The following is a 16,684-nucleotide window of genomic DNA, read 5'->3' on the forward strand; positions in this document are numbered from 1 at the left end:
TTTATGCACCAAAAGAGATATGATGATGGCACTTCATCAAATATAGGCTTCTGCCTGTACCCCCACCCCACCCCACCCCACCCCACCCCCCAGTCAGTACCTGTTACTCCCCACCATTGCTACCCAGCCTCACCCAATGCCCCAGCCACCACCTCAAGACTGCCACCTAGCTTCTGCTAATTAATTAACATGAACATTGTCCCAACGAGAGAGTTTTTCCTTGCCACTGTTGCTATATGCTTGCTCTTGTGGGGGTTTACTGTGAAGTGTATTGTGAAAATTGTTCGTAAAATGTGCTGTACAAAGACATTTTCATTTGATTTTTATTCATAACTGACCAAGCAAATAAATTATAAAATATTATGGTCTGATTTCATTAGTAAAGTTTTACATCATACTTTACGACCCTAATGGCTTGCCTACAGCTCTCTGGCATAACGGTTTAATGAAGCAATCATTTTAAGGATACAGATCCTACATCCCCTATGCTTGATCAATAATAAATTGGAAAAAATTACTCCAGTACCCTTCATGGTTGACCTCACAAGCTTATAATTTTAGGATACTATGATTGCTACATTTTTGGTAGAACCAGATAACAGAACACCAGTCTCACAAACGGTAATTGCCCAATTGCCGTTTGTGAGATCGGTATCCTCAGGTTGGGTCACTGTTGAGCTCCTATAGAGCAAATTTTCAACAAATCAGCAAAAGAGCCCATTTTTAGACAACTTAAGACCTTAAGAAAGGCAACCAATACCGCACACGGAAGTACATAAATACAGCATTATCATAAGTTGTGTCTCGTTGCCTCTTCTAATTTTGAGAACAAAAAACTACCAAAGAGCGTCTTGCGCCATCAAAAAATAATACAAACACATCCGCACAAGGAGTGAGACGCCTGACTACACTGCAAAAAATACCTGTGTTTCTGTGGGGGTGAAGCACAGTGGCTAATTGTAAAGTTTTAGATTAATTTGGGTTAATTCTGCCGTTACTATATATGTTCTAAATTCTCTTTGCTTGATCAGCACCTTAGTGATTCCGTGCCTTTTTCTTTTATTTTATTTATTTATTTAAATAGAAATAGTTTTTAAGGCCATGGACATTATGTTTTATCTTCGGATAATAGCTTTCTAACCTGCGGGAAAATGTATGTGATAAACAGCCTCTTTCGTGCACAAATATAATTTACCGTTAGATGTTGTGCAAGTTGTCATTTCAACGCATTTTTACGCATTTCTTCAGGACTGTTGTTAATCATACAACGGAAACACACATCAAACGCAGATTTGCTGAATAGGTTTAGTTTAGGGAAATTATTATGAATGAATGATTTTGCCTTGAATAAACCAAACCAACTTGTAATTCATTGTTCCACAACCAATCAATTTAATAAAAATGCAAACGTCTAAAGATGCAGACTAATTCATATTTAGCAGTCGTCCTGTTTATACTATTTATGACAGGCCAATATTTAGCAGTACGTAGGCTAGATAATTTTGACTAAATTCATATTCATATAAAGCCTATACTTAAAGTGTTTCTTGTCAACATATTTGAAGCCTAATTGAACGTATGACTTCGACATTATTTATCTCTGGTTTTCGCTTTCAAGACAAGCATACGTGTGTCTTCACAATAAAACATAAGTATCCAAAACACCATTTGCCTACTACAATAGGCTAATGGCATGTCAGTGATTTTAATAAATTAGTATGGCCTCATTTAGTGAAAAGTGGCCAACGCGAAATTTTATTTTTGTGCTCAGGAATTCTCTCTTATACAATTCTTAAATTTCAACAGTTCTGTTTTGTCGCCTTCCTACATCCTACAATGTTTGATACTACCTGTCCCGTCGTTTTTCACAAACGGATTAGATGAAATACGAGCCCGAAGAGTAGCCGGTGCCTCATAAAAGTAAAGGTAAGTAAATACGCTTGGAACACACGAGCTGATGCGCAGTGTCATCACGTCTAGTCAGGCACACGGGGTCTAGTTTTCAACAGACACAATGTCACTCTAATTGTACAAAAAGTATTGGCAGAAACTTGGTGATGGAATTAAATCCTAAGTATACTATTTATTTTAACGATTTTAGCATATAAATTATAATATAGAAGTGTTCTTACCAATAAGACAAAGTATGTGTTAAATTTGCTCAGGAATTTGAAAATATAGGCTATGGACCACATATCGTGGCATAGGCTAGTTGATTTTGGTCTGAATGCGGTCGTTTAGACAAACGATGCAGAAACGTATCTTCCATTGAACAAAAAAGAAATGGACCATGTATAGCTTAACGAAATAACTTAAACACAATAATTTAAATATGGAGATGGACTGTAAAGTTCTTAAACGTATTTTTCTGTCATTTCTAATACATTTGGAATGGGAAACCCCCTTTTTTTTACTGCGACCAGCCTATTCCACCGACGAACAGTATTTTCAGTAATATTAATATAGGCTAGTTGCACACTTGCCTATATTAATTAGAGAAGCTGATTCAACGTATAATTCAGTTGACTGAAATAACGAACTTTGATAGATTATGAAAAAAATTTTCACTGAAGTTTTACCAAATGTAATGTCTATTCAAAACGTATGCAACTATATTTTATAACGTCAAATAATTTTGTGTTGTTATTTTGCTGACTATAATTACCATACCAGCAATACCCTGTGATTATGAGTGAGCGTCGTACTCTAACTGCAACAATTATTTATTTTTATATTCATTTTCCATTGACTTACCTTTACATAAAACATTTACCACCCACAAATAAATGTATTGCTTGTTTGGGCTACCACAAAAAGCTACAATAGCAGGATGTCAGCATGGATGCACTAGCTGCAATCAAAATGTTTGATATGGTTCTTTTCTGAGGATAATGAGTGAATTCTTTACTGCAGAGCAAGCAATATTGTACAGCTGCTTGATTTGTGTCAATAAGATTGAATATTGGGCATACCACTGTGTAATCTCTCCCTCTCTGTATATGCTTACACTGTTTATACATACACATACATGCATGTATACATACATACACAATTTTGTATTTAAATGAAGAGCAAAGTAAAAAGAGGTTAACTCAAATTTGCTGTCTTAATGACTCAAAATGATCGCATTACAGTACATAGTCCATTTCAAATTACTCTACATAGGTCCCAATGTAAAGCAGGATTTCAAAAATTAACACCAAAAAAATTACCCTCTGTGAAAAACATATGACGTTCCAAATTTAATTCATTAATTTAATTGTCTGAATTTCTCCCGGGACGTTTTAGACTATTAGTAATAACTAAAAAGATATTATTTTTATACTGTAACTCGTATAAAAAGAATATATTTGGCAAAATGTTGCCATTTTTAAAATGCTACAATGTTTTGTATATATGTTGTGTATATGACTACTAATTAAAACAAATATGAGGACTCATATTCCTGCAGTCTCAGTCTTTCTACATTGGCTACCGGTAGGTTTTACACTTCGTTTTAAGATTTAAAATTCATTTAAAAGTACTGAACAGATTAGCTCCAGCGTACATTTCTGAGTACATTTCTTCATACACCATATTGACCAAAAACGGGTCCTCGGGTCTTCAGAAAATGGTTTCCTTTGTGCCTCCACTATACAATTATAGCAAAAGGTGATACAGATTTTTCTGTGCAGACCCCGAGGAATTATTTATCTGAAAGTATCAGGGCCTCAGACAGTCATTACATTTAAATCCCTTTTAAAACACGTCTTTTTAACCTTTATTTTTATTTTCTGTAATTGCTTTCTTATTATTTTATTCGTGAAAGCCTACTTTCATTATATGACTTGTTTTACCTGTTTCCTTCAATTTACTTATAGCCTACCTGCCTTGTTATAACTTTCTTTAGTTTTATTGTATTGCCTTTTGTTGAATCGCTTTGAGCGTCTAGGCCTGCAGTTGGAGCGATCTGTAAATAAAGTTCATTGTCATATGTTATATGTTATGTTAAGCCTACTTGTAATCAAGTTCTTCAAATGTTAGCCTATTCAAACGTCATGATGGTCTATAATTACAAACAATGCAATAATGACGATGTACTAGTAGTAAAACGTCTGGGGTCCCACGAGGACCTTGTGATAAATTAAGCAAAATATCAGAGTTAGGTCAGAGAGTTAAATTAGAGGTGTTTAGACTGACCGTACGTACCATCACAAACCAAAAGCTTTATTAGGTGGATGTAACGTGAAGCACGTCGTCTGGGCTAATTTGTAGTGGGATCGTGATTTCATTTCATGTCATGTGGATATTCGAAATATCTTTATGCTTAGTTTATATGATGACCCCCACCACTTTCAATATCTAAAATATAGCTACAATATAGTATTAAATGCTTATCATGGGAATAAAGTGGATCTAACTTTACAGTTAAGTTGTAAATGGCAAAAATACAGCTCATATCAGTTGTAAACAGGTGTTCGAGGGTGTGCAAAAACGCACGAAAACCTCCTGAAACGAACCGAAGCCTCATCAATTTATGGGAATGCATGTATTAACGCAAAAGGAGTTCCATCCCAGACCTGCTATTGCAGGATGATACAGTACGTGGTGCACATGCACCCCAAAAGAACGCTGATATGGCAGCCCACAGAAGAACCTAAGCCTAGCAGGCTCGAGCGCCTTCTAGTGGGAATGATTTTTTATGCCCGATTTAATATACGAAACCTGCAACTGAATACCAAAAAAATATAACGCGACGACTTTTAAGCACCAAACAGCCCTTGAAAATTGGGCTTGTGGCAAAACTGTGATGTTATGATGTAAATGAAATGCGAAAATAACAGACGCCATGTAGTATTTTTATAAGCTAGCGTTTGTTTGATCATTCTTATCCAGGGTGATCTACACAATTTTAGCAGATAAACGAGGACAATAATTTGTGGAAAATATCTTACGTCGTTAACGTTCAGCACTGCACTTCCGACACATAATACAATTCAAGCGAACTAGTTGAAGTAAAGCCACGAATAAACGGCAAGTGTGGACTAATTGAACTTGTGACGATTACAGCCATTGAATCTGCGAAAGTAGCTTTTCGTTTCGATATAACATCATGTATGTTTTTTTTCGAAAATAGCACGCGTGACTACAGTCTAAGAACAAACTAATGCAATCAATTTGTATAGGCGATGTTAAAAGCGTTCAAATTACATCAGTTCAGCGCTAGGATTATGGCATTTTCAATAAATATTCAGTGGTCTGGAATTATGACGTTTGGCACCTGTTCAGTGGGCAAGTCTACTTGTCTGCGTACATATTAATAACACGACACCAGGGCAGCATATAATGCTAATGCGCTATTTGTTTGTTGAAATGTAACTGAATAAGGTGACTAACAACAGCGCATTTTGTGAGTTATAGTGCAGATTTATAGGATAGTGTACATCGCTGAACTGGCACTCTGGATATCATCTTTGGTAATGGAAGGCGGGGGTGTCGCAATACTACCCTCCCCCTCCAGCTGTACATTACAGACGCAAAAAGTTTTAAGTCTTCCCCTTCGCCGTCGTCTGTCCAGACTTTCTCGCCCGCTGCCCCCTCTCGCCACCCCCACATCATATCACACAAACGGGAGTTGATAGAAGGTAATCCCCACCATGGGAGGAGGCGTCCTGGCTTTGGAGGCGGGGTATTTTTCATTCAAATCCTTGGCGAGTCCTATAAAAAGGCAACTTTAACACAGTGGATCGGGGCAGTTCAGAAGGAGTGACCGAATTAAGTTTCAGTCTGGTCGGCCCATACGATAGTGTCAGAGATGCAACAATCTATCGGAGTGGCTGTCAAGGCACTGAAAAATGCAGTTGTCTGCTTAATCCTGCTGCCACGTTTTGTCATGGCAGCGCTCATGCTATGGTTGCTTGATTTTCTATGCATAAGGAAGAAAGTGTTACTGAAGATGAGAGAACAAGAGGGGAGTCCAGACGACCCCCCACTGTGCGTCTCCGATTCGAACAGAATGTTCAGCTGGGAGTCGCTGAAAGCGGTCTGGCATGGGCATAAATTGGACTTCTTTAAATCCGCACATCTTGGATATGCAGCGCCGAACACTGAAGTTGTGCAGCTCGGGGATAAGAGTAAAAGCCGTATTCTTGACCACATAAAAGGGAAGAGACCGCTAATCTTAAACTTTGGTAGCTGCACCTGACCGCCGTTTATGACACGCCTAAAGGCGTTCCAGCGGCTTGTCAGCCAATACGCTGATATAGCAGACTCTCTTCTTGTATATATTGAGGAAGCGCATCCGTCAGACGGTTGGATGAGCTCCGACGCTCCATACCAAATCCCTAAACATCGATGTCTGGAGGACAGACTGAAAGCAGCACAGTTGATGAACCTTGAAGTCCCTGGTTGCCTTGTAGTTTCTGATAGCATGGACAACTCGTCGAACGTTGCTTACGGAGCGTACTTCGATAGACTTTATATACTTCAAGACGGAAAGGTTGTCTATCAGGGAGGCAGAGGACCGGAGGGATACAGAATATCTGAACTGAGGAATTGGCTTGATCAATACAGGAACAGTGTTGAGAATTCCAGAACTGTGGTGATTCATGTGTAATAACATATCGATACTCTCATGGTATTCACTAAATCCACAAAAAATATGCTTGAAAGCTGCTATTTAAATGTTAACGCGCTACAACTCTTCGTGTGTTGTGGCTTTTAAGTATCATTCTCACAGACATGTTTTTACATCCAATGATGGATTACGTCGTTTACTGTGTGGTGATGCAAAACGCATGATGAATTGCTTGTTCTGTCTGTGTTCGTTTGTTTTCGCCTTAGTCATAGCTTAATAACTAACTCGTGATATCCGTTAGTTATCAACTGTACATGTGTAAATATGTGTTGAAATACCGTTGTTTTATTTCCTGTCACGTTCGTCAAAGTGTGACTGTGTGTGCGAAAGTGAGAGAAAATGTTTAAATGTTTATATGGTCATTACCGTTTACTCTAGTTTCGTTGTGAAGTTCGGTTTTTAAAAGGTTCACAACCAGAAAACCGATACTGATGTAATTTGATACTAGAGCACTCGGCGACGAGTTTTCTCAAGGATCTACTTAGCAAATGTCTTGTTTTGTAAATTATGCATACTTTTTTAAAGCAGAATTTTTATAATAAAAAACTACTTACGCACTGATTCCATTCTTTTGTAAAACATATTCGAGTTTCCCACTCATATCCTTTCACTATGGGACGCGCTTTTGTGCACCTGCTGCAGCCTACCGCTTACTGTGATATTTCTTAAAGCTGTGCGCAAAGTTTCCCCAGCTGGGCTCTCAGACAATGTCTACATAAAATCCCGATGACTGACTGTCTGACACGCAAATGGACTTAATCGTGCCCTGTCTGGGACAGAAGTCACTTTCTTTACATTTGATTTCAAGATCTATTTGTTATAATGACATGATATACAGTATATCCAAATTAAAGCGAGCGCATCGCATGATTCCCATATCTGTTTTAGCGCAGACCTCTCCAAAGCGCAGTTTGGAAACGTGACGTTAGTTTTCAATTGAACGTGCAGTTTACATACAGGAAACTACGTTTCCACTTACATTCATACATTTTTGCGTTTGTATTGGAGAACGGGTTTACCGTTTGGTTTAATCAGTCCAAGGACGTTTTAATGAAGAACAATATACTGTTTACAAGTTGAAATTATTTTGCAGTAGCAATGCCTTTGATGAATCAATTTAGAAATGTGATGGATGTCTTGTTACCTAACCCGAAGTTATTTTTCTTTAATCGCATTTATCAAATAAACTGATTAACTAATTCTTTTCTAAACAAGTGCTTTCTTTTAAAGTCTCCACTTTTCCCATAGGTTGCTAACTGTTCGGTTTTTCAGCCATTCAGAGTGTTCCCAAGGGTTGCATTCAATACAGAAAAATTGCGTGAAGCATTAGCAATAAAGCGGTATGGGTGTTGAATGGAACGTCAGTTCACAAAACGCTGCGGATTAGCCAAAGTGAGCTTGGCTTTAATGGTCAGAGCCAACGGATGTCAAGTAATATATAGATGTACAACTGGCTAGAGATTAATATGACATTTAATAGCACCAACTACGTAGGCTAATGAAAATGTGGACAATGTATTAATAAGCAACACGATGTCGAATCCATTCAATTTGTGTGTAACATAGCACTGACGACGTCCTGTTGAGTTTATTTGGGATAGTTTGATCATCCGGGAGCCACAATCGAGATGGGTAATGCACCGTGCCCCTTTCCACGTTGACACGTCGATGTATAGAAGCACAAGTACCATCAATCTTTGAATAAAATGGTGTCATATTTTTTACTGAAGTAGATTTCAAGAGCTAAACGCTGAACACGTTCCTAAAAGATTGGGATTGGGAGTTGGCAAAATTCTCTTCCAACAGAACTGTGTTAAAATTCCTGTGCCGCTTCAGGCGTTTTGGTTCCGGCTACCACTGACCAGAAACCATTCTGTTTTTGGAGTTCGATTTCTTCGGGGAAAATTGAAGGGTGTTAATTCAATATTTAATATTGCCGCCGGTTTATTAGACACAAGAAAACACATCTACCAAAACACTCTACTGAGATACCTGGGAGGACTGATTTCTATTGTTATTTACAAAAAAGCCTTCAACATATGTACAGTGGCATGAAAAAGTAACCTGATTTCCTCTACTATTGCATATTTGTCATACTGAATGTTTTCAGAGCAAAATGCAATATTAGACAAAGGGAATCTGAGTAAAAAACAAAACACATTTTTGAAATTATTTCATTTATTAAATGAAAAAAGCTATCCAATGCCCATTTCACCCATGTAAAAAAGTTATTGTCCCTTTAAACTTAACTGGTTGCACCAGCTATAGCGGTAATAACTACAACCAAACACTTCCTATAATTTGATATCAGTCTTTGATATTGCTGTGGATGTCCCAAGGCAGCAAAGCATCCCCACACCATCATACTACCACCACTATGTTTAACTGTTGGTATGATATTCTTACTGTGCAATGCTGTATTTGCTGTATTTTGCATGACCCATGGCCATGTTGTATAAAAAGGTCCACTTTTGACTCATCAGTCCAAAGAACATCATCCCAAAAGGCTGGGGGAGCATACAGGTGCTTTTTTGCAAATGTTATGAGCATTGATGTTTCTAATGGTTAGCAGTGGTTTCCACCTTGCTGCTCTCCCGTGAATCCCATTTCCCCCAGTCTCATTCTTATTGTGAAGTCATGAAAACTGACCTATAGCTGAAGCTAGGGTCGCTTGCAGTTCTTGGGATGTTCCTCTGGGGTCTTTTGTGACTTCCTGAATGAGGTGTCACTGGACTCTTGGAGAAATTCCGGCAAGTCGGCTACTCCTCGGAAGATTCACCTCTATTCCAAGTCCATTTGGAGATAATGGCACTCACTGTGGTTTTGTGGAGTTCCAGAGTCTCAGAAATGGCTTTGCAACCATTTCAAGACTGATATATTTCAAGTATATTTAAACTTTTTTTCTTATCTCTTCTAAAATTTCCTTTGATCTTGGCATACTGTGCATGCCTTTGTGGTGACTACTTCACTTTGATAGTAAGGTTCAGTACGAGTGAAGTTTAGATTCAACAGGGCTGACTGCAACTAAGCCTTGCTTGTTCAATAAGCTTAATCTAATTACCAATTCAATATGGTTAACTGGTTGATTGAGTAAGTAAGGGGGGCAAATACTTTTTTTTACATGGGTGATATGTAACTGATTAAACTTTTTTTCCAGTGAAACTGTAAAAGAAAGACCTTAGTGTACTTGTTGCTTTGGTGAATGTCTTGAAAAACCCATTTTTATCAGTCTATTTATTGAGGTGCAGGTGATGTTGCCAGTAGCTCTATAATGTGCTACAAGACAATAATGATGTGTAAAATCACCTTGATATTTTTAACATGGCATAATGGCAGGAACACATTTTTAAGAAAACTGGCTCAAATGTTCATAGGGCTTAAACTTCTGCTCTATTTAATCCAGCTGGTTGATGTACATCTTGATTGTAATTTTCAGGCTAAGATTCAACAAAATGTTCCACATTTTTCTGTGGCAACATTGTTCTTTATTCAGGCCCGCCACTAGGGGGATCGAATGAGGTGGTTGCATAGGGCCGCTAAGGGCCTTGCACCAGGCAGGGATTTTTTTCCCCTTTAAAGGTAGACTCTAGCATATGACATAGAAGAAAAACAAGTGGTTAATAGTTTAAAAATGAGAGGCTGCACTGACAGGAAACCCTGCCATGAACACAGCAGGTTGCATTTTGTGGTATACTGGCGTCGCATGCAGCATCTCCTTTACCTTGTGTTTTCTGTGTGTTAAACAATTCCCTCTGGGGCAATATGTTTCATCTATTCATTAGCTAGTTATTGTCAATGTAAATTGAGTTAATGTGACTTGCCACCTAGTTTCAAATAAAAATGAAAATAAAGTTCATTATAGCTTGCTAGCTCAATGTAGTTTTATTCTTATTTTATTTGCTAAAATGCTAAAATCATGCCAACATAAAACTTTTACTAGAAAACAAAATTGTTACCTCATCAGTTGACAACACTGTGCTGACATCTCTGCTGAATAAGATCAGTTTTAACTTCCACCAGATACTAATATACATAAAACTTTCTATATTTGGTATAGCTATCTTTTTTGCAGTTTCTCAATCTGCTTCGTTTGCACCTGACATCATGTCCCAGGGTCTACCTTTAATACATTTATAATTGTAAAAGTAATAGGTCTAGATGCTGATATTGTGCGGTTATGTTATCTGGATTCATGTCAATAATAGCCTGTGCTTATTCTATGTGAGGCAGTGGTGGCTGTTAAGATGAAAATCAAGGAGTCAGAAAAATGTCAAAAATTTGTTTTAGTGGATTTGACGACATTTGTGATGACCGGTGGTAAATTTTAAATTTGTATTGATTCCATAGAAGGCTTTACATGGCTTGGCGCCCAATTATATCAGTGAACTTTTAACTACCTATTGTCCTCAGCAGTCTCTCAGGTCTGCCAGCCTTGGACTTTGATTAAAATAAAAGAAGCGATTGAGCCTTTGCTGTAATGGCCCCTAGGCTTTGGAACAGCCTTTCATACAAAGTGAGGTCTGCTGATACAGTTCCTGTTTTTAAATATAACCTAAAAACCTATTTTTACAAATTCCCTTCCATAATGAAATATCGCCATTTGCTGTGCTTTAGGCTTTTTTTTGTCTGTTTTTATTTGCTGAGTTTTAATGCTACTGTTTTATGATTTTCTTTTACTTTTTTTTTTTTTGTTACTGTGCCTTACTTTTACTGTGCTGATTTGTTCTTGTTTTATTCCTTGTGTTTTACTGTTGCTATTTTGTATCACTATTTAATTTGCTGTTTGTTCTTCTCTTTTATGCTACTTTTTATTGTATCCCTTGCATTGTAATTTGTACCTTATTCTTTCATTTGTTCTGGAATGTACTTTGTGTTCTATGCTTGAAAGGCTATATAAATTAAGTTTATTAGGTTCTTCATGTAATATTCTACTGCTTCCCATTAATCAAATTTTGCTTTTACATACGTAGAGAACTGATGAAATGCTGAGTGGCTCTAGTTGAAATTGATACGTACGTTAATATTGTAGATGCAGTGCACTTTACATTTGGTAACAGTAGGTGAAATTAGTTTTTGGCATTTCTGTAACACATAGAATTCAGATCAAAAGATGAATATCCAAGATGCATCCATATTTCACAGATAAGGGGGGTGCTGTGGATCATGTTACTTCCTATCTCCACACTTGTCTTTCCATCGCTTTGGTTAAGGTTTATTTTGTTTTCATCTATCCACAAAACATCTGCTACAGAACTCTTCTGGCTTGTCTCTGTATTTTTGGTGAATTCCAATCTGGTCTTTTGGTTATTGCTGATGGAGCGGTTTGCATTGTGCAGCGTAGCCTCAATAATTCTGCTCTGAATGTCTTATCCATACGGTAGCTTTTGATATTTTCACTCCAGCCCTCTGGAAATGACTGTCGATGTGACTGATCATTATTTTAGGGTTTTACTTTTACTTTACACAACTCTTTCACCAGTCGTCAACTGCAGTTGTCTTCCTTAGCCAATGTGTACAACGTTTCTGAGTCCACCAGTGGTTTCTTTCTTTTCAAGACTTTTCATACTGCTGTACTTGACGTACCCAGTTTCTGTGCCATTCTTCATAATGATTTCTTCTGTTCTCTCATCTTACAGAGTAGTTGTTTTTCAACCAGTTAGTTATTTGATCTTCATGATGGTGTATGCCTCTGACTCCAAATGCACTCTCCACAGCTGAAAACAAAGGCTAAAACGAAGACTAGACACTCACAGCTCTTCTACGTGTGATCAATCCATGCAAATGAAAACACCTGAGCAACAGTTAAAGGCACACTATGCAGGATTTTTTATTTGAAAATATTATAAAATAACTACGCTAAGGCATATATATGATGCACTGGCAATCTCAAGTCTTTACACACTTTAGCCAAATGCATCTCTTACCTGTATTTGTTATTCTAAAATGTGTTTGGGACGTTTCTGGGCGTGGTGCTATTTTCTGTGTGGTGAGGGGTGGGCGTAGCTACAAAACTAGTGGTTTTTGATCAGATTCCAATAAAGTGTTTGTCGCTAGCCAGCTGCTACAATGGCAGATGCAGAAAAGCCTGAATACAGCAAAGCAAAAAGACAAGCAGACAGGGCTTGTTCAAAAACTAGACTCAACCTCGGAATTACTTTTCTTTGGTGGTGTCGGCTGAAGTTTGCCAAGAGGATGAAAAGCACCGGGGAGCCTGTTTTCTGACAGACCTGTAAATAACATTACTTTTAGCTAGGCAGCTAGATGCCCAAGGTTGGGTAGCTTTTGTATCAAATTGTTCTTCCATCAAGATGTCTTCCCCCCTATGGGAACAGCTGTCACTGTTTATGGTTGCAACTTAGCTAGCTTGGTAATTCATCTGCATTTATTTCAATCAGGGGAAATTAATTTGATACAGCAAGCATGGTATCTAGGCAACCTTATGGTTATTTTCTTGGGTAAAAAGATATGTCCATTTTGCATGTGTGTTGGTGAAGGATTGGCTGTTGTACGTAAAATGACCAATGGGGAGACATATTCTTTGTGTGCTAGGAGCATTTCTGGCAGGAAAAAGAAGAAGGGGAAAATGCAAAATCCCCTTAGTTTGGGGCTTTATTGTGTGGACATGCAAATTTGTTTACCAATTCTGTCTGTTGAAATGTAGTCAGAATGTACCGAAATTAACATTAAGTCTGTGGCTGCTGCGATTATTTCTGTGGGGAACCCTGAGAAGTGCCAAACTCTTGGTGCTGTATAGGTATGGGGCATGCCGCCCCGCCAAGGTGTAACTTTGTAAGATGGTAATCACAGGCAAATCGGAAATGACCACATTCACCACACTAAATACAAAAACAACTATGGCTGTGATGAAGCAGCAGAAACTTTCACAGATGGAAGATGGCGATTTCAAATTGCTTTAGTTTAGTGCTGCAAAAAAAGAAAGAAAAGATGGTATGTTCAACCACTCAATTAAACAAGGAGACAGGATGGAAAGTAATGTCTTTTCACAAAACAGATGAGTATGGATGTGGGGGCCTTATTTTCTTATTTTCAAATTTGTGCCCAACATTCTGACGACCTGTTGAGACGACTTGCGCCATTCATAAAACACAACAAAATGCATCTCCAGAAGAAAGGCTGACTCTCACTCTACTGCTGGCATGTGGAAGCACACAACAGAGTGTTCCTGAGACCGGACAGGCTCATCAACTGCATGTAGGATTGTGAGCAAGGTATACAAACCCCTTTGGCTGGCCTTGAAAGCAAAGTTTCTAGTCTAGCCTAAAATGGCACAATGGGACAACACAGCCCAAGATTTCTTAAGAATTTCACCAACTTTGTTTGGAAATCAATGGCAAATGTGTTGATCAGAGCACCGTCCCACTCCAGAACCCTTTTTCAACTACAAAGGAACTCCTTTCATTGTGCTTTAGGCAGTGTGTGATGCTCACTATCGTTTTTATGATGGTGGATGTGGGGGCCGATAGCCGTGAAAGCCGCAGAGATCTGTACCAGGAGAGCAACTTTGGGAAGCCAAGAGGCAGGATTTGCCTCCACCCACAGCCCAACCTGGAACCAAGACCATCATTCCTCATGTCTTTGTTGGTGATGCTGCCTTCCCTTGAATGTGAACCTGATGCATCCATATACAGGTATGTATATCGTCAGGTATACGGTTTTAGTTTTCCATTAACAGTTACCTTAAGTGACATGATAATCAGATTATATTAATCACAACAATAAACGGGCATGGATGGAGGGATGCAGAACTTAATTCTGATTTCACAATACATGTCCCTGGTCATAAACATGGTCATAAACATCTTCACAGGTAACCATCTCTCAGACGACCAGAGGATCTACAACTACCTACCACCATTATCGCACAAAAAGGATCATCAAAAATTCCTTTGGAATCAAGACAGCCAGATTATTGATTCTCAGGCGTCCCTTTGAGAGCTTGCCAGACGAGGCCATGGAAATTTCAAAGGCTTGTGTGGCACTGCACAATTCCCTGATTTCCACTAATGCAGTTTTTGGGCAGATGTCAAGGTATGTGACACCTTACCTTGCAGATACCACAACTGTAGCAGGGGATTTCCAGCCTGGAGGGAGGAGGAGGCTGTCAGCGGGGGTGTGCAGTTTGGTGGACCCAGGAAGACTGTCTGGTGCCAGGGCAATTCAAACTGCCACAGCAACAAGAAATGGCCTGAAGGACTTTTTTTAAAACACCTGAGGGTAGCGATCCTTGGCAGGACCATGTTGTGAGTTATGGCCTCATTGGCCGACATTTTATTTACAATGATAAATCAATGTTTATAGGCCCATGTCTTAAGGCAGTCCTCCAATGTACTTCACAAAATCATTTTAATTGAAATGCTTGCCTGTGTTCTGGTTATTCCTCTGCTGTCTAGTGTAGGGAGAATATTCTATTTCTTACAATGAAGATTTATTTGTTAAGCTTTGATTACACCTATTCTACCTGTTAAGCATCATCATGAAAGACTAGGGCAGCTATTAAGCCTTGGTCAAAAGATTGTCAGGGAACAAATGCCAAGGATTACATGTCGCCTGGTTGTCGCCACTTTGTCTAGGTCATAAAATATATAAAAGGAAACCCATCCTCTTACATTTTAGTATGCAAGCCAAGTCATTCTCTTTATCATCCCAGATAAGGCAGTACTTCCTGCACATAAATGAAATAGAATAACCATTTTTGAAAGAAAGTGTGATGGGGTATAATGTGTATCCATCTTGGATACACCTTACTACTGATATGTAAATGGTTTTCATTGGAATTGTCTGACAATAAGAGTACTGAGATCAGTGGGGTCTAGGAGCTGCCAGAGGGAGGGGGCAGGTGTAGGATGATGGGGGATGAAAGGGAGGGATGGGGCACAGGAGCAAAAAAAGACTAACTGTTAAACAATGACTGTTTTTGAAAAATGAATAAAATAATTGTTCGCAAAAAAGAAAGAAGCCACATACTGTATTTAAATCCAAGTACTTCATCAGCAATTAATCCATAAAAATAAACGATAAAACGATAATTAAATAAGTAATTAAATGCTGATAAGATTGTTATTCACAACATAATATAACCATAAATTTATAAGAACTTCCTTGTACACTGTCCTATTCTCACTGTGATTGTCATAGTCTCATATTTAGAAGCATTAGTGCTGATGTAGTGTCGGTTTTCACAATTCAAAGCCCTACCTAATAAGTGCCATAAGCGACTGTTTCGGGCCCTGCAACCACCAGAGGGCCCCCTAATTATTCAAATATATATATATATTAGTTATAATGTTTGGTTGGGAGGGACCTCAAATTAAATCCTGCTTAGGGCCCCTCAAAGGCTAGGGACAGCACTGTGACAATTAAGTGAGGTTGTCATGGATCAGGAAGTATGTTGTTTGATCAGCTCTCAAGTGATACTGGAAGGCGTCTGCTTGTGTGTGTGGCAGAAATCAAATGACATTCCTTGAAATGCTTTGTCATGTGAACCATGACCACTGGGTCCCTCCCTGCTCTGGCCAGGAGCTAGTCCGCAAGTGCCCAGGAGATCTCCTACCTGGGCACCAGACAGGCAACACACTACAAGATTCCTTTCTGTGGGAACAGGCTATGCTGTCTACCCCCCTAATAATTTGAGTCCCCCACTATCACAAACTCCATTTTCCAGGAGGATGTGGCAATCTGGGTGCCCAGCACTCATCAGGCCTCCCACTCTCAGAGTCAAGGGCCAAGTCCAATTTCTGCAAGGGCTGGAATCAGTTTAACGCCACAACCTCTGGAGATGTCACCCCTGTGTGGTGTGCACACCCTTTTCTGAACTTGTGCCCAGCTGTCAACCAACTATCTCTCCCTAAGTCTAGAGTAAATGCCGAGATGGAGACACCAAGACCACAGCTTAAACACATGCAGGTGGCTCCGGACAACTAGCAGCAGAAACCGGCGAGGAAAAAAAGGCACTTAACATTACCTAACATTAAGCATTGAAATAATAAGATGAATAAAAACTACCAGGTACAGAATCAATCAAGTTATAATCAACTAACTTAGCTAGCT

The 16,684-nt window shown here is 38.8% G+C and overlaps 1 protein-coding gene and 2 long non-coding RNA genes across 3 annotated transcripts in view; 2 read left to right on the top strand and 1 right to left on the bottom strand.

Annotated features, from left to right (window-relative positions):
- The window catches only part of LOC135251792 (uncharacterized), a 37,583-nt gene that overhangs the window by 15,669 nt on the left and 5,230 nt on the right, over nt 1-16,684 (bottom strand). The window lies entirely within an intron of this gene.
- Nucleotides 1-16,684, top strand: part of LOC135251782 (uncharacterized) — a 43,583-nt gene that overhangs the window by 15,541 nt on the left and 11,358 nt on the right. The window lies entirely within an intron of this gene.
- Nucleotides 5,562-7,177, top strand: dio3a (iodothyronine deiodinase 3a). The gene has a single exon (XM_064329546.1). The coding sequence runs from the start codon at nt 5,795-5,797 to the stop codon at nt 6,593-6,595; it is 801 nt and encodes a 266-aa protein (XP_064185616.1). The 5' UTR covers nt 5,562-5,794; the 3' UTR covers nt 6,596-7,177.

This window comes from Anguilla rostrata, chromosome 1, assembly GCF_018555375.3.
Source record: "Anguilla rostrata isolate EN2019 chromosome 1, ASM1855537v3, whole genome shotgun sequence".
Classification (NCBI taxonomy): domain Eukaryota; kingdom Metazoa; phylum Chordata; class Actinopteri; order Anguilliformes; family Anguillidae; genus Anguilla; species Anguilla rostrata.